This window comes from Anoplophora glabripennis, unplaced genomic scaffold (genome assembly GCF_000390285.2).
Source record: "Anoplophora glabripennis isolate ALB-LARVAE unplaced genomic scaffold, Agla_2.0 scaffold66, whole genome shotgun sequence".
In the NCBI taxonomy this organism is placed as follows: Eukaryota; Metazoa; Arthropoda; class Insecta; order Coleoptera; family Cerambycidae; genus Anoplophora; species Anoplophora glabripennis.
In genome coordinates this window covers 906,565-933,927 of record NW_019416742.1, presented here as the reverse complement: position 1 = coordinate 933,927, position 27,363 = coordinate 906,565, and the positions used below count along the sequence as shown (strand labels likewise).

The following is a 27,363-nucleotide window of genomic DNA, read 5'->3' as shown; positions in this document are numbered from 1 at the left end:
TGTGTTACACCGGCTGTGATTGATGTAATTTTTCACGTCATTCTATTCAACCAATCAGCGATCGCATTATTTCGAGCGTAGACATAATGTTTTGTCATTGTTTATTGCACGAAACATTAATATCGAAATTAAACAAGAGTTTTTTTCTGTAGTAGTTTAGAGATCAATATTTTTAAAAAAGTTTAAACATGGGGTAAAATTGAAAAAGTTGTTGATGGAGCAGTGACAGTTATCATTTAAAACTACCCTTACGCAAGTCATAGGATTAGTATAATAATAAATAAATAAATGTCTAAATTTAATAAATTAATAAGATATCGTGCAGAACTTTTAAGATATCGCAAAAAATTTAAATCTATGATCTCTCTTAAAGCGATGGTGGATTTCAATTTTCTGGAAAAAGTGTATATAAAAATATAATTTTTGTTGTGTTTGACCCGGCAAATATGGGAGACAATTTGGGACCACTCTGTATATGGAAACGGTTAGTTTTCGAGATACAAGGTGTTAAAGATCTCGAGTAATTCGTATTACTTAAATCATAAGAAAACGGATGAAGCGATTTGGTTCAAAGTTGGTGTTCAACTATAAACTAAATTTTTCCGTGATTTTTGACAGACTGTGTGAAAAATGGTCGTATCGGGAATTAAAAAAAAAGCATTTTGAAGTTCTAAGATTCTAGTTTTTAGATCTTTCGGTCGAAATGTTTTAGGAGCTACGGTTATCATGCAATTCTAAGAAATAGCGCGACAAAAAAATTTTGCAAAAAAAGGTAGGCCAGGAAAATAAGCTGGGAAATGACCATTTCGCGACTCTTTGTTTCGGCAAGCTGAATTTATCACTAGATGCTAAATAAAAGTCATAAAAATGGGGGGAAGATTGTTTACAGGCTGGTTTACTGGCTGGTTATAATTTTTACGTAATTTCACGTTTTTTGCTTATAATTTTTTTCCGTTCATTTCCACGAGAAAACAGTAAAGATTCCTTGGGATCGTCCAGACTAATAATTAGTTAATTTGTTTATAAGGCCATAACTTGTCTTGTAAACTATTCAACTTACCGATTTCAGATTTCGTGTGAGTTATTAGACAGTGATAAGGAATGAGAGGATGCGATGCCAAAACGTTCTGGTAATAATAACGCAGTTTATAAATGTTTAATTCAAAAGTCATAAATAAACTTCTTCTGTTTATATCTTTTGATCTAATCAATATTTTTTGACGCTCGAGGGCTAGTTTTGTAAGTCTTTTGAAGACAAAAAAAAAGTACTTTTCTGTTTTCTCATGGAAATGAACGGAAAAAGGTTATAAGCGAAAAACGTGAATTTACGTAAAAATTATACAATTAACATGTAATCCTGTAAACAATCTTCCCCCCATTTTTATGACTGTGGAAACTAATATGTTATTGTACATAATATTTAGCATCTGTAGTGATAAAGTCAGCTTGTCGAAACAAAAAGTCGCGTCCAACTCTATATTTCCTGGCCTAAAGGGTAATTTACGGTTTTTTAGAAAATTGACGGCCAAATTAGAAATAATCACGAAGTTACTAATGTTAACCATGACTTTTACAGTTCGATATACCCAGAAGAACTCTGTGAAGTTTCATCTCGATCTAGCGAACCGTTTCTTTGTTTCAAACAGTCAAACTTTTGAAAAAATTAAGGGTCACGTTTTTTGAGCTTAAACATTTCATAATCATGATTAAAATGAAAAAAAAAAATGTTTGCGGATTTCTCACATTTTTACCGTTAATAACGTTTAAATTTGCAAAATCTCTTTGTTGCGCTGTTTCGTAAAATTGCATGATAACCGTAGCTCCTAAAACATTTCAACTGAAAGATCTAAAATCTAGAATTTTAGAGCTTCGAAATGCTTTTTTTTAATTCCCGATATGATCATTTTTCATCTAAATACAGTTTGTCAAAAATCATTGTCCACGAATATCCATGTAGGTACATGTCACGGTAGTAGTAGTAGTAGTAGTAATTTTTGCTTGTAATTTTTTTTTTGTGTTCCAAAGTATCTCAATTTGTTATACAACGCAAAGGCTTTGTAAAATTGGATCTTGCTGTATGCTTCTACGAATCTACCGTTTTTTTATATAAATGATAAAATGTCCCATCAGTTATTTTTGATATATTGATAGTCAATCGCATTATCTACTAATAAAATAAAATATTAGTTATATGGCTTTGCTCATTTGTTTTTTGAAATAAATAATATATTTTCATTAATCTCGAAAATGAAGTGTTTTCAGACAAATGTTTATTAGTCCAGACGGTATCTGTTTTAAAAAGCCATATTTGGGTGAATCGTATATCCACGGAGATTTTTGGCTTTTTGGCTTTCAAATATCACTATAAATGAAAATTTTTCTATGCGCATAAAAAAAACGTGGGCTTAACTTTTGGCGGCACAATATGTTAAAAAAATTGGAAAAATGTCATATTTTTCTTCCTATTTAATTATGTATCTTTTCAAGAGTTGATTTTAGGCGAAAATGGAAGAGGAAAAAAATGTTTGTAATTAAATTTTTTACAAAACATGACTAGTTACAAATCGAATGAATCATGATTATTATGGTAAAAATCGAAAAAATCGCAAAAATGGGGTTAAAAAACAATACTTTTTAGGGAATTTTTTTGGGGTATTTAAATTGGGTATAGGACCTTTATACTTGGCTCAAGAAAACTTCATGTTATGTAGAATCATCACACCAAATTTCATCAAAATCGGTTCGATAGATTTTGCATAATAATTTTGCAATCCAGATTTTGAAAAAAAAATTGCAAATTTTCAAAATTTTGCACAGCAAAAACCAAGGCCCTTAGATACTTGAAAATTTAATCACATATAGAAGGGCTCTCAAGCTTTCAAACTTTTTTTGAAAAATTCGAATCCGTCAATTAGGAGAGCTCTGGCGCTTGTTTAAACATTGGTCGAATTTTTGTACTTATAAACAATTAGAATAACTTTGTGAATATTCAATCAAATCAAATTTTTTAAAGCAGGTTTTAAAAGTTCTTGGAAAGACGCTTCTTTAAAAAAAAAAAAAATCGATTGATCAATTAGTTACGTAGTTATAGCCGTCATTTACACTAAATGTACTGGGACATCCGGGCTAATTTTTCGAAAAATACCTTTGGTATTCCGAGTACTTACCAGGTCTAAGATTACAATACTTTTCTTCATTGGCAACCTACTTTAAAACGTGTTTAAAGTTATTTATGCAAGCGAGAAATTCAATAAAATCGTACGGGTGGTGGTGGTGGGGGAAGCAGAGAGCGCGGCCGCTTCGGCCTGCTCGAAATTGAATCGGCTATAACTACGTAACTAATTGATCAATCGATCTGTTTTTTTTTAAAAAAGAAGCGTCTTTCCAGGAACTTTTAAAACCTGCTTTAAAAAATTTGATTTGATTGAATATTCACAAAGTTCTAATTGTTTATAAGTACAAAAATTCGACCAATGTTTAAACAAGCGCCAGAGCTCTCCTAATTGACGGATTCGAATTTTTCAAAAAAAGTTTGAAAGCTTGAGAGCCCTTCTATATGTGATTAAATTTTCAAGTATCTAAGGGCCTTGGTTTTTGCTGTGCAAAATTTTGAAAATTTGCAATTTTTTTTTCAAAATCTGGATTGCAAAATTATTATGCAAAATCTATCGAACCGATTTTGATGAAATTTGGTGTGATGATTCTACATAACATGAAGTTTTCTTGAGCCAAGTATAAAGGTCCTACACCCAATTTAAATACACCAAAAAAATTCCCTAAAAAGTATTGTTTTTTAACCCCATTTTTGCGATTTTTTCGATTTTTACCATAATAATCATGATTCATTCGATTTGTAACTAGTCATGTTTTGTAAAAAATTTAATTACAAACATTTTTTTCCTCTTCCATTTTCGCCTAAAATCAACTCTTGAAAAGATACATAATTAAATAGGAAGAAAAATATGACATTTTTAGAATTTTTTTAACATATTGTGCCGCCAAAAGTTAAGCCCACGTTTTTTTTATGCGCATAGAAAAATTTTCATTTCTAGTGATATTTGAAAGCCAAAAAGCCAAAAATCTCCGTGGATATACGATTCACCCAAACCAAAACAGATACCGCCTAGTCTATACAGGACATTTTTTTATTAACTTGTGACATAAGAGTCTGCTATTGAAGTTCGCTTAATACTTTATTGACATAAGAAGAAGAATGTAAGAAAATGAAAAAATACTCTTTCGGTCTATATTAAATATAGAGTGTGCCATTTAAAAATCCAAGGTTTGAGTCGTATAACTTTTCAGACAGTCATATGAATCGAAAAAGTAAAAAATAAAACAATATAAAATTTTTTAAACAAAAAAGAAGAATGTCTGAAATAATAATTTAATTGACAAAAATTTATAATATGACAAATTTTTCGGTAACCTTTTTTTCTGAACGTTCAGTGGTAGGTACTTTTCGAATACCACTCCTGTATCGGCCATTTGAAAACGAGCCCACGGCAACTTTTGCACAAGGAATACGAAACATCGGCCGAGCAATGCAATACGACATTGTGAGTGAACTAAGTGAAAGGTAGACATAACGTTTAGGAAACGCTGGCTTATTGTATTGTGGGGTTCGGTGTGTTGTTTAGTTAGTTGTGTTTCAGAGTTGCACGGCACTTGAGGACAACAATGCCATTCGAAAGCTAAACGATAATTTGCGACTGACGTGGGCTGTAGCATTTTAATGACATTTGATTACGGTAAAACTGAGTACGGGAATACGGGTCTCTCGGTGGATATTACGCGACTCACAATGGTGACTCCGCGCAAAGATGTCACCGTGCAGTAAAGCCATCCGTAAAAAAGTGCAAGTGCAAGTGCGACAGGTTTAAGGTTTGTGCTTGTGGTTTTCGAAAAGAACCGAGGAAGTGTGTGGAATTTCGGGTGTAGGTGTTTTTGTATCGGTAATGTGGTTCTACAGGTGACCAAGCTGTATCAGGGTGGCCCCTTGAATTCCGTAAGGTCGCGTAGTTGAGAAATAAAACGACTTCCATACGGAGCTAGTAAAACATGAGTATTTTGATTTTATTGCTAAAAACGAACAATTATAAATCCAGATTTCTATAGAGAAAGTCTACCGCGGTTTATGAGGTATTTATATAATTAAATGAATACATTAGATTGTTATGTATTGCTGCATTTGGTCGAATTGCATTTGGGTTTCGCAGAAATTAGTAATAGCTGACTATCATATACTTTTTATTCTGGATAAACACGCTGTGTCTATAAAATAGTAAGTATATTATATATAACAATGGATTAATCTGTACCATTTAATTGATTATTGTTAATTAAAATTATTATTTCAACTACTTTAATAGAAATATTTCTTGGTGGAAAATGCCACTGATCTTAATTAGGGGAGGATTTTTTTTTACCTGTAGTTGTAAATTGCCATTGTCAGGTGTTTACTGGTAGAGGATTATGTGAGACCACTTTAACTCTTTCAAAATATTTTGAGAGACGTCATTGTCACTGGCAAAGCTCATTTTCCTGATTTTTTTTTTTTGTATTTTTAAAGATGTATAACAACGCAAAGAAACTATACAGACAATATTGTTATTGTAAAAAACTTTTGGCGTTTCAGAACGTGGCATATATTTCAGTTTTTAACGACTTTAAGTGACTATTTCAACTGGTTATAAAATTTAAAACAAAATACAAAATATCAAATTTTGAATTTAAAGCAGTGAAATGTAACAGAAACAATAATCTTTTAATAAATACAAATCACGGGAGACATTGCTTCTTGACAACGTAAATTGTCGTTAGGTATATACTAGTTTAACACTTCTTTGAATCATCAAATCTAAAAACTATATTAAAGTACACTACAACTGTCAAATTATTTTTTTTAAAACTATTTGAATTGCATTAGTAGACGTTCTTTTGTTTTTGTTAGCGGGATTATAAGAAATTTACTAAAAGTGGTACTTTGTTTCTTGAAATCAGACAGTAAAACAGTTTTTTAATTCACGGAGTGGAAAATATAATATTTATATAAACTAAATATAGAACCTTCATAAATGTTTACAAGCCACGGGACCGCCAAGCTTTGGCAATCGACATTGTAGTCCTAGTACTGGTAACGTAAAATCCCTAAATCTGGCGTCAGCAATATTAAAGATTCGTTTACAATGAACAATGACAAACCATTACGTCTACGCTCGAGATAATGAGATCGCTGATTGGTTGAATAGAATCTCGAGAAAAATTTCATCAATCACAGCCAGTGAAACCGAATGTTGTGTTCTAATGTAATCTTGATCTTATTGTTTTATTAACTTTTAATTTTACCCAAATTTAATTAAATTACTTTTCCAAGAAAATTTACTGATCACGTGTCTTGTAATCATTTATGAAGGGTCTGTATATTAAAGTACACCTATACAAATCCTGAAAATGAATTACAGTTTTATCAGTTCGCCTCCTGAATTTCATAACTATATTATAGATTTGTTTTTCTGATTTCGATGAATTAATGCTGTAATTTATTTAAAATGAGTTTGGTTTTGTACTAGATATTAGACTTCTTGAATTTCTTTCATTCATATATTATTATTATTTTATTCCTACCAGCCATACAACCAATAAATTGTTGATAAGTACTTAAGTTATTTCTTTTGATAATTATTATTCGTTATTATGTGGCATGAAAAAAAATTATTTCGATTTTCCATTTAATGTGTCCCCCATTGTAAAAGTTGCATTAGACGATTAATAATAATGCCAGTATTATAAAATACGGACAGCTGTGTAGGTATAATATTGAAGTTATAATGTACAGCAATCAGGAGTAATCAGGAAATAATTGCGAATTCTATCAACATTAAATTTAATGTCAAAGGTGGGGAATACTAGCAGTAAAATTGAATGTCTAACATATTATTTACTCATTTCGTTAGCATTAATAACTTTTTCAAACAAATGAAAATAATTATGAAAATCATCAGCGTACTTAATTTTTATTGCATCTAAAACAATCTAAGAGTTAACTGCTTTCTTTTCCTTAACCAGTGTTTTACCTAAAGCGTATTTTCTGTTATTGTAAAACTATCGCTAAACAAGCTTTTTATATAACAACTAACTGTTTCTGTGCTTAATTCATAAATAAATTGTACGTTAAAAATACTGATTAAAATGAAACAACTAAGTAATGATGATCTGTTTGATCACAAAAGTATTTCCATCAAATATTGACAGTATTATTGATAGTCTCAACTCATTATTCTTAATTCATTATTAAAATATTTATTGGTACTTCCGAAATCCACGTAAAATTTATGAAGATTTGAACATATTGTTGTTCCTGTGGAAATTCATTAATTTATTTAATAGTACATCACACTTGTACAAACTGTTGCGTAAAACTGGCTTAAAAAAAGATCATATTACTTTACTCCAAAAATTTTTATATATTCGATTTTATGATTATAGATATTTTATGCAAAGTTATATGTGTCATTGGGATAACTAGTAAAAGTAAAAAACATACCTAAATATCTATGTTATTTTTAATCAAGACATTTTTCAATCAAATGAAGCGCGAAAAAAATATTGTTATCTAAGTAAATTAATCAGTAACATATGTGCGAAATATGTAAATGACTTGAAGTTGCTATTTGTGAATAAGCGCAAACAACATAATTTTAATTATTAAATAAATTATTAAAAATAACTATTTCCATTATATATAATATACCTGGTTAGAGTAAAATTTTATGAATTTGTCTAAGAATTTCTATATCCTGTACCTGCAAGTATACACCCAGCAGATTTTTGTACGACGAATATCCTACAAATATGAATATATGTACCTGCATAACCCCAGTGAATACTGCCGTAACATAAATGGAAATAAAAACATGCATAATATAGTGAGAGCAAAACGTGTTTGTTACACTGTTAATTTTTGACAAATAATTAATTTGTAGGTACTAAATTTATCATCAATATACGAGGTCTGTTCAGAAAATAACCGAACTTTATTTTTTTGAACTTTATTATTAATTTTATACATTATTGGTTCTTGTCTCCTTCAAAGTGCTTCCCTCTCTCCCCTATTCACACACTCTTCCTAACGGTATTTTCATTTCCTGAAGTAGTCCTGAATAGCTTTATTTAAAATCGCCTTTAAGTCTCAAACGAATTTGCTTTGATGTCAGCAATAGTCTGAAAACGACATGCATCTTCCATTTTTCATTCACGGCATGAACCAATTGAGATGCTAACCTCTTCTGCAATTTCTCTGTCAGTCAATAGGCGATTTGCACGCACCAGATCTTTGACTTTCTGAACATGGGAGTCGTCAGTTGAAGGCGAAGTCCGTCTTGATCGAGGATAGTCTTCAATTGACTGACGACCACTTTTAAATCGTGAACATCTTTCGTAATATTGCGTACGACCCAGGGCATCATCTCTGTAAGTTTGTTCAAAAGTTGAAACGTTTCAGTGAAAATTTTCCCCATTTGCGGTTTTAGGAAATCACACGTATCAAAAATCGTCACTAACACTTAAATATGTTGCACTTAAATAACAGTATCACGAACACTAAATAAGATATAAGCAATCCATGAACAGGAGGTTATGCGCAACGTAATACTGCTAACCGCATATCACTAAATATCTGCATTAGCGCGTAATTCAGAAAGTTCCGATTATTTTCTGAATAGACCTCGTACATAGGCTAGCAGTTTTGTTGATTGAGAGAATTGTACATAATTATTTGCTATTGTTAGTGTCTCATTTGAAGCTATTACATTGTTTTGATCTAAAAAGCATAATTGTGGTTATGTCTACATTTAAAACGTGTTTATTTCTCACTGCTAGGTTTTTACATATTAAATCGGCAACCACATCAGTATCCATAAACTTAGTTGATTAATAGTTTGTTTTGCATAAGGTACCAACAATTATTTATTGCTTTGTGCAAATCAATGGTAAATAGTAAAAATTATTGTTTACCGAGGATGGACCTTTGAGGGGCACTCATCGTAACCAATGAATTTTTGGAACAACTACAACATAAACCATTTATGTATGTTGTCACGTATCTAAATATCTTAAAACAAAATATTATAATTTATACAATGGAACAATTGGAACAATTTATAAATTGGAAGCCAATGACTTTTTATAGACGAAGTAAATTATTTCATGGACAAAAGAAAATATGTACTGTAAAGAAAATACTTAATATTATTGTCTTAAAAAAGCGTTATATTGAAATATGAGCGTTTCATTAAAAAAATACCAAACCAAATGTTTAGTATTAAGCTATTATAAAAGTAAGGAATGGACTGTAACTAATAGAGTGGCGACAAGAGAGAGAGAAAAACAGGAAACTATGTATAAACTTACCAAATGATGATGATAATATCACACTATTATGATAGCCAAGGGTAAAAGGATACGAGAGAGTAAGGAATGGGAGGATGTTGGCTACCGTGTGCACTATTTGATTGATCACTACTAATGTAAAAAACTACTATTGTTTACAATTAAACTGTTCTATACCAATATTTGTAGCGATACGTTCGAATTCTATCACACGTCTCTTTTGACAGTTTCTGAAGCTAAAGGCAATGAACTATTCTCATCATCTGCTAACTGACGAACAGTTCGAATAGCTAAAAATGGAGAAGATTTTACTCCAAACGTGACAGTTGATACGTTTCTATCGGATCATCGGGGGAGAATCTCCAAAGGATTCGGTGAAATCTTCGATCATCTTCAAATAAATTTATTTGGCGATACATTTGCCGAATATCTGCTGTAAGAGCTACTGGTAACAACCTAAAATTTAAGAACATTGTACAGACATCTGACTGTAATTTTGGGCCAGTGAATAATAAATCATTTAAAGAATAAAGAGTGTCAGTCTTACAGGAACCATCGAAAACAATACGAATTGGAGTGGTATTTGAATCAACTTTAAAAATTGCATGATGAGGAATGAAATATTGTTTTATAGAACAATTATTTTCTACTACTTTGGACATGTGACCTTGAACTAAATAATCTCTAATTATTTCTACGTACTTATCTCGTAAAAAAGAATTACTATGCAATCGTTTTTCTAAGCACAAAAACCGTCGAAGAGCTACGGAATAAGAATCTCCTAAAAGGGAACTATCTAATTTAAAAGGCAATGCGACGGTGTACCTCCCAGAGGTATCCCGACTATAAGTGGATTGGAACATTTTTTCACATTCTAAAGCATCATGATCTATTGCAGTTGAGGATGGAATATCTTCAACTTCCCAAAATCGCTGCACTTCAATGTTCCAGGGTAGGTTCTAGAGTAATACAAAAACTATGAGTGGAAACAGGGGAAGACAATACTGGAGCGGAGCCCATCACTACTTAGCCTAACTTTGTTTCCACAGCGACTGGAGTATTTGGGGGTCCTACAACTCGATTATTACCAAGTAAAGTTGCAAATAAATTTGCTCCAAGAATACCATCAATTTTTTGTGGAAAATAAAAGCCATTATCAGCAAGTAATAATGATTTTATTTGTGGTAAAGCATTTATATTGATGCGAGTAGGGGGTAGCTGATTGGTGATCTTATCCACGACCAATACATCTAAGGAATATTTGGCAGTGGTATCAAATTGAGAAATAATTATAATATATTTGCACATCCATGTACTGATTTACTAGTAGAGCCAAATCCATAGACATCTGAATGACATGGAGAAAGATGAAGTTTCAACCGACGACTAAATTCTAATGAAAGAAAATTGGCTTGACTGCCACTATCCAGTACTTACTTACTGCCACTATACAGAACTTTGTTCCTACACTTTTTAATTCGTTTGTTTACTTAAATGAAAATAAAAATACGTGTAAGCTCAAAAAATTTTGTCTATATATTTCTTCTAATTTTTGTAATAATATAATTCTTATATAAGTGACAAAATATAATATTTTGGGGCCCACATTAATGTTCTTCAGTTTATGTGCAGTGCTAAAATGTACTTGCAGAAAACAATTCTTTTTTTGCGGATAAAAATCAAAGGATTTGTTCTTACACTGATTCACTTTTTAAAGTAGATATCCCATTACGAAATTATGGTTATGTAGGTCTGGCAACAATTTTCTATATAGATAAGTAGTGAATTGACCTGGTAAACTGCGAAAAAAATATCAATTGTTAAAGTTTATTCACTCTGTAAAATTTACATAAGGCTAGAATGTCCACTATCTCTCTTCCTATTGTTGGTATTTCAGAGTTTCTGTTATACGTCCATTCCGTCCAGTGTTGAATTATTTAATAATCCTAAGAAATGAAGAGGAAATCCGTTTTGTGTATGGTATTGCATTACGTAAACAGAAAAATTCACATCTTTGTACGAGTTTTGATCAACTTTCTATTATATTAATTGGGACATGGTCCAAAAATTTCTTGAATAATTTAAATAAGTAAAACGTAATTGTTATTTGAAACTATTTTGTATGCAGCTATTTCAAAATGCCGTGATAAGTCTAGCAGAACAATGTCATATTTACATCTTTTTTATTATATCGTGTATAATTAACTAATTTTGATCTATAAAAGTTTTAAATAGAAAATTTTTGGAGATGGGATAGTTTGTGAAATTTTTGTGTGCATACCTACTTTCAAAAGTATGAAGCATATTATCATACAAAACATTTATTAAAACTAACCTGAACTTTTATCAATTAGATAACTAGGTTGATAGTTTCAATTAATATTCTACTTTTTATTTTGCAATTATTTGTTTTACATTATTAAATTTAATTTATTTTTTGAAAATGCAATTCTTTTGTGATAAAGAACTGAAGCGTAGCTTGGTTTCATTCATTCAATTTTTTAGACAAAGACAAACGAATTATGAAAAATATTTCATTGTTAACTGCCTGTTTTCCGTAAATTTTCTAAAGCAATCTTTTTATTAAATATAAGTAAATTAATATTTCATGACTTGAAAATATGTTTACAACATGTTATAAGTATATCAATTTCCAGATGTAGGTAGTATAAATAGTAAATATTTGTTAATACTGGGTTTTGTAGGTGCCAGCGAAAGCAGCTTTAACCTTTTTAGGAAATATATTGAATTTCACTTATTGGAATTAATTCTTAAGATCGTGGAATGTGGTATGCAAGCAATTTTAAGCAACTGCTAGACTTCAGCTGCGTATTTAAAGAAATTGTGCGAATAAAATAATTTTTATTCTTTAGGTTGACTAAGCACAAAATTGGAAATTACCTAAGTATAGTAAATTTATTATTTCATAATTATGGATAATAACACAGGTACATAAAAAAAATTACACTTTTTAACACCATGATACCCCTCTCTATTTTTAACCGCTGAAGACGATTGAATGTTAGTTGGTTAAATAATCCATGACGTCAATTTGGGGCACATTTTCTGTGACTGAAACAAGACCTTCTAAAAGCTTACGCTTTGGCGAGCTAACTAAACCCATCAATGGTTTTAAGTTGGCAAAATATCAGCTATTAAGCTCAGTTTGTTGTCAAGATATGTGCTATTGAACATGAGGTTTGAATTTTATGCGTCAAATTTGGGAATCGAAACAGAACAAAACCTTTTTCTCCAATCAAATTCCTTTCATCATTGAAAAGAGTAGACTTTTTTCTTTTAGTGTCACCTTGGTTGATTTTAAAGACTCGTCCTTCAAGGTCAGCAAAATCATTTTGAAAATTGCACTTATTTGATTTTGTGGCGTGACATACAATTATTCAAACATAATCTACCGGATGATGATTGCAGTCATACTGGAATTACTATACTTCGAATTTTAGGGTCAATTTGTTACGGCTTTATAAGTTTAATTAGTTTTGCTTGTAAATCTGTTAAAATATTCTAATTTGATTTAAGAAGCACTCTTAACATAACCTATCACTGTTCAGTTGTTGCAATAATTAGATGGGTTATTTTCTTTACTGCAATTTGCCTGATACTTACAATACGATTATTGAAATTTGCGATAAAGAATCCTTTTATCATGGAATCTACCCTAGCACTATAGGGAATAATGAAAATTCAATGTGCCATTATCTAGATTTGAAAGAGTGTAGGAAACAAACCGTGCTTTTCTTTACTTTGCATGACGAACTGCATCAGGTTAAGTGTGTTAGACAGCACAGTTAAATTGGATGTCTCTTCTTACATAACCGTGATTGCGTTTCCGGGCTATAGTCGCTCCGGATCGACAGTTCTGTTCATTTTTTTTTGTCGACGATGGTCGGTTATCACCATGGTGCGCACAATAATTCAATGTTTTTGTTGTCACTGTGACTTGTTGTGCATCGTATTTTTCTTGTCAGTACTGCCAATACTGTTGTTTCCGACTTAACATACGGTGGGTTTTGAAAAACAGTATCATAAATTCAGGGGTTGAGAAAACATAAAAAAATAAGACGATTTTTTGCTGTGGACCATAGACCGATCGTGTTTTGTTTTTGAAATATAGGGCGTCAGATATAATTTTTTTAAATCAAACATTCAACAGTGCCTTTTCCAAAGACCAATGTACATAATACAATAAAATTTAGTGTAGGCTAATTTTTGGGGATGTTATATATGTCAGTGTGATTAGTTTTTGACCATCTCTAGCTACAACCTTTCTCAGCGACATTTTATGACATACATTTTTTGAAGTTATGTTTTTTTTACATCATATTCATACATTACAATCTAACATTCCATTTTACACAAAAAATGTGCTCTTGTTAAGATCGCTAAAAACGTTCAGTTTTCCTATTTTACTACGACTGAAATAAATAAATAAAAATAAGTAATTAAAAATCAGATAAATCTTTACTTTGTAGGTGTACCATTTGCTTTTGTATTTTTTTGATATTTTATCAAAGACATAAAGGAAAAGAAAAGTATAATTAAAATAGTATCGCCTTGTATAACGCAGTTTGTGAAGTTTGTTCATTAAAACGATTTTTCAAGCAATCGCAAAGACATAAATGCTTAATCAATTTTATGATTTCAGTAGACATAAACCATACCAGCTACTTTGGGGTTTTGTTGTGATTCAATCCAGTGTTTTATGGATATATACTTATGCGAGTATCCGCTACTATTGACCGTTATCGGCACTGCCAACTTAACGACATATTAGACATGACGCAAATACCAATGTAATGTAATGAAACTACCTACCATTAGTAAAAACGCCATCATTCCCCCACATTAAAATTATTTTGAGAAATTAGTATAAATGGGGCCTTATGAAAACTCACTATAAGTATATGCTCAGGTTAGTACAATAATTGTTAAAATAGATTTCCAAGAAAAGGATAAGCCAATAAAGTTCTGTTATCCGAACAACTGTAACAATTTACCGCGGCAGGGGCGTGCCTTGAAATTTTAGGTTAATGCGTACCTCGGGTGTCGAATGCGGTTAATTCCAAGAAAGTGATGCAGGGATCTCTCATCACGTACGGAACTGTACATTTATCATTATGTTAATGGCTTTAGACGAAAATAATGATACCTTTAGATCAACAGCAGTTAGTTAAAGAAGTTAAAATAATGTAATAGATAGTTTTGTAGAACAGATAGTCATCACGACACGTAACAATAATGCGTCCTAAGCTTTATTCATACACATTTAAACAGCAGTACCTACAACCTGTCGGAATATTGTGATCAGAGTGTTTGATATGTCATCGCGTGGTGAAACATGTTAATACGTGTTGACACAAAACGGCACAATAATGTATTGTAAACTTCATATGGCATACTCTTTTGATCACATCCTTCTTGCTATTAGAGATTCGTCAAGCATAGGGAATTTTCGTTATCAGTACCAATAGTGCAATGCTGGGTTGCGTAAGTTCGGTGGTCATGTGGCTTGTAAACAAGTGTACTACCCTATTATTAATTTTTCCTTTTTTCTGCCTCTTTTTATTTTAATTATTATTATTTTTTCTCTGGGAACTAGTTAAGTTTTTTACGAGTATGTATTATGCAAATTGGCAATTAGATTTATTACGAACAATTTATATTATATAGTAACATTTAATAAAAATATAAAAATCTCTTACGGGAGGTAGGTAAATAGCTTTCTACTTTACTTCAAAATGTATCTCATTATTTCTTGGTACATATTTATTAATGTAAATAAATACAGACTTTTTTATTAAATTACGTAACGTACTTCATTGTTACCTCAAAGTCTCGTTATAATAATTAAAACATTAATATCAGTTCGACGTTAGTAAGTACTCAACCTTTCTTACAAGAACGAAACCTAGCCAAGCAAGCATGGCGGTGTGCATGTGACGTAGAAAATGGGTTAAAAGTTTTGTCATAAGGCGACCTTCAATCTTTTACAACAGCCGGACACTCCCTGTTATTTAAATTGGTTTGACAAAAGAGAAAATACATTGTGATAGTTTGGTCCCACAAGAGAAGGCCATTCGAGATGAAATTGAACAATAGATGTGAAGTAATGCAGTTTTATTCAGTTTAAACTATTTTTACATTTTCTAAGACAAGCGTTTTATTATATCCTTATATTCTGCGAGTATATATCAAACGTAAGGCAGACATGTTTGTGTCTAAAGTGGTAGTAATTCTGTTATTCGCTTAGACTTCTCTAGAATTTTATGCACTTATCAAAAAATTTCAATTTTTTTTTGTCCTTCCGAAAAGTTCACCCTTATAATTTGTGTTATTTTACATCGCTTACTGAAAGTACATGGACCAATGAGAAAAATCATGAATTTGTTTTTTCGCCACACTTTTCCTAGTTTAAGGATTCCTTATCTAATCAGTTTTCCAATATTATTTTAGCAATGACCTAATATTTTCTTTTTTCAGTTATCAAATAACAATACCACGACTTCTTACTGTAATTTGATATATATTGCAGAATTCCTAGTTTTAATGGAACATTTTTTTTGTCACTTGACACACCAGAAAAGTTTCCCCCATTTTTCTACTAATATATACAGCATATTGAAAGGAACTAATAACGAAGCTAAAAATCACCCATTTAATTTTTTAACCGCACTTTTGATGATTTTTGAAATAATGAAATTCTGACAAGAAATCAACTTTATTTTTGCAATGAGAGGCTTACTGGAAAGTGGGCTTAGAAAGACAGGAGCAACAGTTAGAGCGATTTTCTTCATTTTTTTCATTATTTTTTTAATAATACCACGAGCTCTTATTGGAATTTTATATACAAAACAATCTAGATTCTAATGTGAAAATATTTATTCACTTTTCATCATTAGAAAAACTTATAACCTTGCTTATAACGTATACAGGGTGTATTACGAACAGGATCCAGTAGGATTATCTCAAAAAATAGTCAAAATTGAAATCTGGCTAAAATGTGACAGTTTTCAAGTTATCAATTTTCGAAGAAAATTAAAGGATGCAAATGATTTTTGAAAATAGATTATCCGACATTTAGCTTTATTTATTAATACAATTTGGCATGGAATTCAACCAGTTTATGTCAAATTTGCAAAAATTCATACATAGTGTTTAAGAACGTGTGACCAATTGTGTAAATTGGAAAGTATTGATTTCAACACAGAAAAGTGTACAGTGGATTTGATGCACTAAAGAATTGAATAATAAACGGTGTGTGATTAATGAACTGTAATTTTTATTATTGTTATACCTTCATCAAAAACAATAATTCAGTATATTAAATTAAAAAGGGCGATGCTTTAATTATTTAAAGCATATTCTGTGTTGAAATCAATAATTTCCAATTTACACAGAAACTGTTAACTTTGGATATAGGGAGTATCATTTTAAAGTAAATTTAATTCTGCATCCATTCATGTAATAATATACATGTGTACCGTTTGGAAATTTTTAGTAAATTCAACTTGAACGTCACAATATTGGCCACACGTTTTTAAACACTTTGTATGAATTTTTACAAATTTGACATAAGCTGGTTGAACTTCATTTCTTTTAAATTGTCCAAGCAAAATGTCGGAGATATTCTGTTTTCAAAAATCACTTGCATCCCTCAATTTTTTTCGAAAATTAATAATAACTTGAAAATTGTCACATTTTGGTCCATAGTACCTTATATGAAAATAGTCTAGAATTTGCCGTAGAATTAAAAAATGCATAAATATTCATTCCATTTGAAACAGAGCTGGTGCTGGCTTCTGGTATAACCAGAAATGTGAGGAAGCTGACACTGTTTTCATTCAATAGATCTTTGTGATAAACCCCTGTATACTAATTTTCAGATTTTATTTCTAACCTCGTTTCTAACTATTTGAGATAATCCTACTGGGGCCTCTTCCTGATACACCCTGTATTTTTACATAAGTTTTTTTAATATTTAAATAATTATGTTTTAATTTTTGCGTAAAGTTAAGTAATTAGGTGTCGTGTTTCTCATTTCTCATTATTTCGCAAATCAACGAAATCTGTATTACAATAATTATTATTGAAAATTATTAAATAAAATTAACAATTATTATTTTTAACTATATATTTATTGAGTTACTATTTAGGTATTATGCTGATTCAAATAAATTCAAGAAATTTTCCTAAATCTTTTCAAATTAAATCAAATGATATTCTTTCATATCAAACGACAGATTTGCAAAAAATATAATAACTTCTTAAAAACTGATTATATTGCGGAAAACTACTGCCCTATGGGTTATATACTCCGACTAGCATTAATTATACCAGCAATATCTAATAAACAGCTAATATTTAATAATTACACAGGCCGACAAGAGATATCTTTATATCTACATATTTGAGGTTATGTTACATGGATAGGTAAATTTGTTTGCTAAAACCATTAATGAGGTCTTAAAGTACTATATTTACTCTTTAAAACGCACTTGGATTTATCCCGATATCATTTTTCAAGCTACTTTTGACATTCAATAATTTAACATTTTGCGATACATTTACCGTATATATACCATTAATTTACCATATGAATTTTAAATTGTAAATAGTGCACAGGCTTTTGATTTGAGACGTTCATGTTTTTTAGGCACATTTTTAACCACTAAAATAGTGTCAAAAAAATAACATCCATGCCTTCCCAAAGTCTGTGAAAACCCATGACAAAAAGTATGGGCAGTTAGATTTAAAGATCATTGGCCTTTACTATATGCACATACACATTTCTTATGCAAGGGCGCATACATTTGAATTCAGAGGTGGTACTGACAATGTGGTTAGAATATATTTAGTATGTATTAATTACATGTCTTAAGTAACAGTTATTCAAGATACTTTATTTTGTTCAAAAGTTGAGAACAAGTACATGGATACATATTTAATTTATGCTAACACTTTTTAAGTCTAGGGCGAAGTTCTTTGTAAAATTGGGTTTTTATTTTTTTTAGTTTTATTGCAAGGAAATTTTAATTTTTTTTTTTGAGTGCATGAAAATTTCGACAGCCTTAAAGCAATGGGTCTTGTCAGTGTTACATACTCTTTATTAATCTACATATTGCAGACATTTATATACAGCTTACAATGTTATTGAAAATTATTAATCTCCTACAGTCTAGCAAAAATGCTGTTCGCAGAACACATGTTTTATGGATACTGGTTTCTATAAAAATGTAGAAAGTGAATAGTATCGTATGGTGTGTTAAAAAAAGTAAAATTAAATTTTAACGCTTATGTAATTGAAAACAATTGAATTAAATTGTATTATGGTGCAACGAATGGATTAGATGTAGTCAGTGCAGGACGGTTTGTAAATAAATGAATAATAAAATAGTTTTTTATTCAACTGTTTCACCTATTTTTTTTTAATTGTCAAAATAAAAAATACATATACAGGGTGAATACATTTTAAATGAACAAACTTCGAGAATCAGCAAATCATGACAATGTGTTATATAATTTTCTTTTTGGTTTAGTTACTTTGGCGAAAAGTAAAAAAGTTTATAAGACGAAAACAGAGATTTCGAAAGTGATGTGTTTTTGTATTTTTTATTTGTCTGCTTTATTCAATTCAATTCTGATTTTTGGGTTAGGCAAAACTATTTTCATAAAGTAACCCTTGACAGGTCTTTTTGGCGCAAGGGTTTGTTTCATTCATTTTCAAATTTTTTCATAGTGGCAAAATACCCAAAAAATAAAAAGATAAAAACTGTGCCACAAATAAATAGCTTAGAAATATCTAAGGATATTTTTGCAATTCCTTTGCATAATTCGAATTTTTCTCAAAAATTGTAGTTTTCTTTTCTTGTCGAATTTTCTTGAAAACACCTGCTCTTAACGATAAGTAACAACAGTATCTTTTAAAATAAAGAATACGTGTTTTCGCTTATTTGAAGAGTGTTTAAAAAATTATCAAAATAGAGACTAGGATAAAAATGATATTTAAAAAAAGTACCTATGACATGTATTGTTAAAAATGTTAATGTGTCTACAAAAAATGATAATTAGGTTTATTCATTCTCTTTCAATAAAACATTAAAAATTACCATTTTTAGTACAGTTAATATAAAATTTTGAGCGCACGCCTGATACAAACTTTTTTTTATTATTCTGACTATTATTGTTCTGCCTTGGTAAGCAAGGAGGTTGTAATAGATATTTCCATGAAAATTGTGTTTTTACCATTTTTCATTACTGCAAGAACCAAAACAATTTCTGGAATAATTTCATGCTCGTATCAGCATTATAAATTCAGTTTAATGTTTATCATGACTGATTTTAATTAGCGCAATGTAGCTGAAATTACTAATCGTAATAGGTATTTACCTAAATTTGTTAGATGCCACAATATAACTTGATAATTCGTAATAAAAATGCTAATCAGAAAAGACGAAAATGTTGATTGAAAATAACGGAAACATACTATTATCTCAAAATACGTAACTATTGTCAGATGCTTAATAGTGCACTGTTAGAGTTTTAGATACACCTATTCAGAGATACCCTGTATTTGTTATGTAGGACCTTTGACTATATACACTCTAGTCTCTATAGTCAAGGGTAGGACTAATTGTAAAGTATTTTCTACCAAAGCTGTACCTGATAAATACATTTTTTTTATTAAACTCTGACTACCATTGTTTAATAGGCCAGGAAATATAGAGTTATAAGCGACTTTTTGTTTCGGCAAACTGAATTTATCACTATAAACTGCGTTATTATTACCAGAACGTTTTGGCATCGCATCCTGTCATTCCTTATCACTGTCTAGTAACTCATACGACATCTGGAATCGGTAAGTTGAATAGTTTACAAGTTATGGGCTTATAAACAAATTAACTAATTATTAGTCTGGACGATTCCGAGGATCTTTCACAATCGCACTTTTTTTCATGGTAGATTTCATAATAATACATTGAAATTTATAATTTTTTTTTTTAATTTCAAATTTGCACCTGGAAATTTTTTAATTTTTGGCCTTAGTTGCAAAATGAAATATACGATGAACGAGCGTGATATAGTTATATTTTATACATATTAGCTTATGAAAAGAGCTTTAAGTTAAAAAAAATTGTCAAGATTCGTTGAAAAACAACGGAGTTACAGACTGTCAAATATATTATTTTCAAGCGAATTTCGCTTATTTAACGGCAGGACTATGAATATTATCGTCATTTTTTTCGGACTCGCTGTCACTCGCTGCTCCTACCCTTCCGCCGCGCCACGGCACGCCGAAAATCAAGCGACCCACTGACTTTTGACAATATTTCTTATGCACTTAACATACTTCGACAAATAAAATATTTTTATCTGGGAAAGTACTCGGGTTGCCGGTTATGACAGTATTTTTTTTTGCCGCTACCAACCTAATTTGTTTAACAATAGGCCGTCAACTTTGACAGTCTGTAACTCTGTTGTTTTTCAACGAATCTTGACGTTTTTTTTAACTTAAAGGTCTTTTCATAAGCTTTACGAATATGTAATAATATATAACTATAATCACACTCGTGCGTCATATATTTCATTTTGCAACTAAGGCTAAAAAATAATAGTCCAGACTAATAATTAGTTAATTTGTTTATAAGGCCATAACTTGTCTTGTAAACTATTCAACTTACCGATTTCAGATTTCGTGTGAGTTATTAGACAGTGATAAGGAATGACAGGATGCGATGCCTAAACGTTCTGGTAATAATAACGCAGTTTATAAATGTTTAATTCAAGAGTCATAAATAAACTTCTTCTGTTTGTAACTTTTGATCTAATCAATAGTTTTTGACGCTCGAGGGCTAGTTTTGTAGGTTTTTTGAAGGCGAAAAAAAGTACTTTACTGTTTTCTCGTTGAGATGAACGGAAAAAAGTTATAAGCGAAAAACGTGAATTTACGTAAAAATTATACTATTAACCACCCTGTAAACAATCTTCCTCCCATTTTTATGACTGTGGAAACTAATTTGTTATTGTACATAATATCTATAGTGATAAATTAAGCTTGCCGAAACAAAAAGTTGCGAAATGGTAATTTCCCAGCTTATTTTCCTGACCTATAACTCAATATTTTATACCAGCAGAAATATTTTAATAAAGACGCTTTGTATACTTGACTAAGACTCCCAAATGCGGCCTACACGAAAATAGACTTAGTTTTAGTGCGCACATTAACTAATAAGGTAACAATAAAAATTATGGTGTTAGTGGCTTAGTAATTAATTTATCGTTAGTGGAGTCGCTCGTGTAATGTTTTCACAAGCATACGTCATTGTTGGATTTAAATTTTATCAAGCAGATAAGGCCAGGAATTCAAGATACTACAACTAATTACCTGGCTGTGGCATATTGTCGCCAACCTTATACTAAACTATACCTACACCACAATAAAAACTGAAAAATCGCTCACACACTAATCAGCGTACGAATTATGAAGAGTAAAGTAGGGGCAACAAACTGATATCGGCTTGGCTACCTGCTAGTTTTTGATAAGACCCTCAGTTCACCGAAAGAGCTCAACCTAAACGTTTAATTTTCTAGTTTTTCAGAAACGCAGTGCCATTTATTTCCATTAATGCGGTTGGCGTGCGGACGGTAAACTGTTGAAAAGTATGATATGTGACAATTTTCTTTGTGACAGTGCTTAGTTGTGAAAGTGGCGGCAGTAGTGGAGAATATAATGTGGGGGTCATCTGGACAGCCCAAGAACAATATCTTGAGACACCCTTCGATAGAGTCCAAGGGATTTTTGGGGGGTAATAAAAAGTGGAACACGCGACCCGCCTCTTGGGCAGCGCCAAACAATGTCAGCATTTTCCCTGAGAGGAATGGGCCTGCCAGAAGTAATACTTTCTCCTCTGTAAGTTGATTTATTATACTATATACATATATCAATTAGTGTTAGTGTAAGGAAGTATGATTTTTAATACAATAGCAGCAATAACTTATTTAGCGGCTTTGCTTCAACCATAAATAATATAAAAATAGCAGATCTATGACTAAATATATTTCAAATAATTATTTGCCGAACTAATTGTTAGTTTTGATTGCTGAAGGAACATAATAAGGTTAAAATACAAAATAGCCTCCTTTCATTTTTGCTTTAAAAAATATTTATATCGCTTTAGTAATATTATGATGTAGGAGCGAATTACGTTATAACGTTTTTAAGAGGCGAAGATGATTATCTGCACTTAAACTGAATCGGATTTGTGTGTGATTTTGAGATATCGCTAATCTGTTTCAGTTTATTAATAAATTATCTATCTATCGATATAAAAGATATGATTACAATGACGGTATTTTCAGAAAAGAAGTTGAATTTTAATACAGTGCTATACTGGTAATGTATGAGTAAAATATTTTCTTATCATTTCGTCAGTCAGGTAGTTCTATAGTTATAAACACTGAACAGTAAACACAAAGCATAGTGTATGCTTTGTGATTATAAAATAATTGCATAACAACAGTGTGAAGCAGGTAAACACACATTTTGTACAATTAGTGAAAAAAGATAAATATTTCAAATTAAAATTAATTATAAATTGTGAATATTACACTTAAAAAATTACCATGGAAATAAATAAATTCAGTGATAGAAATTACAAGTAACTTTTATTAATAGTTATACAAATTAAATGTAAAATAAATATCATGCAATTAAATAACAGACTACTTAGTAGGACTTTAAACATTGAAGGGTATTATATAATAATATTACCCTTGGTCAGACATTCCTCGGGAAGTCACTGTCGACCTCGACACATTATTTTCATTATAATTAGTCACAAAAATTAAAGGATATTAATAATAATCCTAAATTTTTGGGTGATTTTACAATGGCTGATACTTAGAGGAAAATGGTCGCAGAGAGAATGAAAAAAAAAAAAATGAAATTAAAGCTTCAAGTTTTATAGCGTCAGTGGTTTTTCAGTAATCATAAGGAAACCAGCGAAATTTTTTTTTCCAAATTTTTGTCTGTCTAAAATGGTCTGTGGACTTCAGTAAATTTTGTTTTGCTTGTTTCACCGTAAAGATCTTTTAGATAAGTTAATTCTCTTTAATTTGAGCAGTTCCGCAGTCCTGTACCTACGATAATGATTTGTCGCAGAGTTATCGTCGATCAAAGCAAAAAGTCATTTTTGAATTTGGCAATGAATTACTCTGGAAATAAGGACAGTACATAAAATCCAAGTAGGGTTTTGAACTACCTGTAGTATTCTCTACAGGTAGTAATTATTGGTTTTGGATATAAAAATTTTTTTCGAAGTGAAAATGTTAGAAAAAATGTAAAAAATTGCATAATTAGGAATATTTCCATAACTTGGTAAAACATTGCAAATAATGGATAATCTAAGGATATTGACTGTAACTTTTTAACCTCAAAGTGTCCTAAAGAAATTTTGATGGTTTCAAATTTTTTTAAAAATGTTCGTATTTGCTGAAAATCAATTTTGGTTCATTTTTTTACTGCCTTAGTTTTAAATGTCAATTTATAAATTAACTAAAAAAAGTTGATATACCCCCCAATGGATCTTAAATTTTTACCGAGTTGTTCAAAGTCTAAATCATTTACACAAGTTTTCTTGTGTGTGTTTTTTTTCTGATATTGAATTGATTTTAGATTAATTAAAAAAAAACTTTTTTAAGAAAGCTTATGTAAACGATTTAGGCTTTGAAGAAATTTGTGGACTGAAATACAGCCATCCATTGTGAGGTATATACAGGTTATATTCATGAAACAAAATTTGGTCATAGATTCTTAAGGCGAATTTAGGGGACCCGTACTTTTTCTTTTTGCCAACTGGCCCCCTCTTTCGGAGTTACAGCCCCCTGAAATTTGCCCCTAAGTAGTCCTTTTTGTATCTCAAAACTATGTTGTACGATAATCACTAAATTTGGTACACAGGGGTTTTATGATATATAGAATCTCACAGTGCTACGCTCTTTGGCGAGAAACCCCCTTAAGACACTTTTTCGTGGGTCCTCTTGTCTTTGGAACCAGAAAAATTTGGTCGCAAATTTGATTTTTTTTAAATTATTAGTTAGCTAGATAGCCATTGAATTTAAAAACTTGTTTGTCTCTTGATATTTGTTTCGTAAAACGCAATGTTTTTGAGGAAAATGGTGAATCACGATATGCATTCGATCACATTTTGACATTTTTCTCGAAAACATTGCGTTTTACGAAAAAAGTATAAAGAGACAAAAAATTTATAAATTTAATGNAGTCAGAAATGACCTTTTTGCTTTGATCGACCATAACTTAGCGACAAATCATCGTACCAGGGCTCCGTAATCGCTCAAATTTGAAGGGAATTAGATTATCTAAAAGAGCTTTGAAGTTACCCAAAATTTATTGAAGTTCATAGATCTTTTTAAAGACAAGCAAAAATTTGGAAACATTTTTTCGTTGGTTTCCTTTTTTTTATTCTTGCTACAACCATTTCCCTCCAAGTTACAGCTCTTTGAAAATCACCCAAAAATTTGGGACCTTTTGTGACTAGTTTATTATATATACATAATATACTTTTACTATAGTAATTTAATTTTCTTAGATTATTACTTAATAATTGTCACCTTGACGGTTTGAAAGTCAAAGTGACATCTAATAGGTACATCAGTAGATAAAGTAGATATAAAAAATCTATTATTGGCACACGTGTGAAAAAGATTTTGCTTGCTTTATACTTTTGCGCACGGTGGTAAAATAATCAGTTAAATCTGTTTATAAATAAGTTTATTTAATTATCGTAATAAAGTAAATTGCTTAACGTTATCGATTTTTTATTCTGAAAAGGAGAAAATATGTTGTTGGACACCGTTAGTTAATTTAAAATTAGAAAATTGTACATATTTTTAATATTTACCTTTAGCATTTATTATGGTAAATAAGAGATATTTTTTATCATTCTTTAATTTTAAAATTTATCTAAATTATCAGAAGCTCATATCATTAGTTTACTTACCAAAGACTTGGTATAGTAAGTGATTTAACACATTTTTTCTAAATAAGTGGGGCCGATTTACATTAATAATATTGTAACGTAGATGTGAAGTAGATGCGAACTTAACCTTCAAATTTTAAATACACCTCCGACATAAACAATGAACTTACCCTGGTACAAACTTCAAACAATAAAAGTCCAACCACAGCTATCAATAACCATATTTATTATACTTTACTTCGACGTTTCAAGCTTAACGTTTGCTTTCTCAAAACAGGCCGCTCTTTCCGGGTGATAGTAGAGTATATCTCCGAGTAGATACAGGGTGTCATCTACCGAATGTTACATACTAAGGTATAATCTAGAACCCAAATTGTGTAGATTTCACCAAACTTGTATAAATGAAAACTGTCGCAAAAAAGTTACAGGTTAAAGTTTCTTTTTTTTATTTCTTATTTTCTCCTTAACTCAGAATCCAGTTAACCGATTTGAGTTTAGTTTCTCTTCATGAAATATGCAGTGATTATGTTCCTATTAGGTTAAATCATACGTTCATTTTACTACAACCTTTTGTGAACCTTCTTCTGTAATTTTTTTGTATGTTTCAATTTTTACATCAACTATCAGAAATACGAAGAGAATTTTATTATACACAAAAAATGTATACCTACCTATCAAAAGTTGAAATTATGCTCGGTTATGAAGATATTACACAAAATATTTATTGGAAATAACTACATATCCGAATCGGTCGATAGCCGCATGGTTTAAGGCGTCAGTACTTAAATCGTGTGCAAATTCTGCCTGAGTTCGATTCCCGCGGCCGTAGACCGTAGATTAGCTATGCTTGTACGGAGGATTGGCACCCTCTGTGCAGGTATGGCAGGGTGGAAGAATGTTGGCTTGGGTCAATGTGAGAGTTTGACACCGGTTGGCATTTGACCACCCCCTTAATTAATGAGGTTTTCCAGGTTTCCCTCATTCCTGCATTGAATGGTGGTTAGGGCCTACCAACATAAGTCGTTCCTGGGCGCAAATGCGGCGTGCCTAATAATAATATGCCGCCCCCTCTCCCGCACAAGTCTCCGACTTATGGGCAAATTATCATAGTTAGAATCAGGAGTAGATATATGATTATATTATTATTATCCATAATAAAAATAATAAATAACATAATAAACTGAAAGGTGGCTGTAACAAAAAGTATACTAATTTATTTATTTATTTATTTATTTATTTGATACACCATTCAACAGAACATATCCAATTACTGAATGGGTGGGAACACAATATGTAATATAAAAAAAAAGAAAAATGACAGTAACCATTGGTAAAACAATTCGAAGACAAAAAAAAAACTAAATAAATTTAAAAGTAATAAAACTTAATAAACTATTTTACATTAAATAAAATAACACTAGTCTAAAACAGTCATATGCTTTAGTAAAATACGATACACATTATACATATACACAACATAAAATGAATAACAAAACAAACAAAAGCCAATTAAAATAAGTTTGTTATTGACTTTATTTTACAAGAAAAAATGTCAATATTAAGTTGGAGGCTGTTGCAATTTTCACACATGACATAAATTGGTGATGACAATAATAAATTAGTATTGGGCATTGCGAGGTACGTCATATTCGAGTAGCGTAGATTGGCGCGAGGCACGTGGAAGTTAAAACGATCCAAAATTTGAGGACAATCATACACATAATTAATGATTTTATACAAAAAAACAACAGAGTGCATATCTCGACGTGTCTCTAAGGACTTACAGTTAAACATGTCCAAAAGAATATTGTGGGAAAATCCAATGTTGGGATATATTCCTTGAGTTCGGAAGTACATATATTTTAAGAATTTTCTTTGAATGTTTTCTAAGTTATTTTTATAGACTGCATACTGAGGATACCAAACTATTGAAGCATATTCCAAGCGAGATCTTACAAAA

At 30.8% G+C, this 27,363-nt stretch overlaps 1 protein-coding gene across 3 annotated transcripts in view; it reads left to right on the top strand.

Moving 5' to 3' along the window:
* LOC108917948 (serine/threonine-protein kinase 26) overlaps window positions 1–27,363 on the top strand; it is a 161,354-nt gene that overhangs the window by 69,431 nt on the left and 64,560 nt on the right. The window contains exons 1-2 of one of the 3 annotated variants that reach the window (XM_018724770.2): window positions 4,639–4,955; window positions 21,997–22,315. The exons of 1 other annotated variant lie outside the window; for it this stretch is intronic. In XM_018724770.2, the coding sequence (XP_018580286.1) occupies window positions 22,136–22,315 (180 nt within the window). In that variant the 5' untranslated portion in view covers window positions 4,639–4,955; window positions 21,997–22,135. Of the gene's footprint in view, window positions 1–4,638; window positions 4,956–21,676; window positions 22,316–27,363 lie in introns of those variants that run through there. One more of the 3 variants, XM_018724771.2, reaches the window with a different exon arrangement.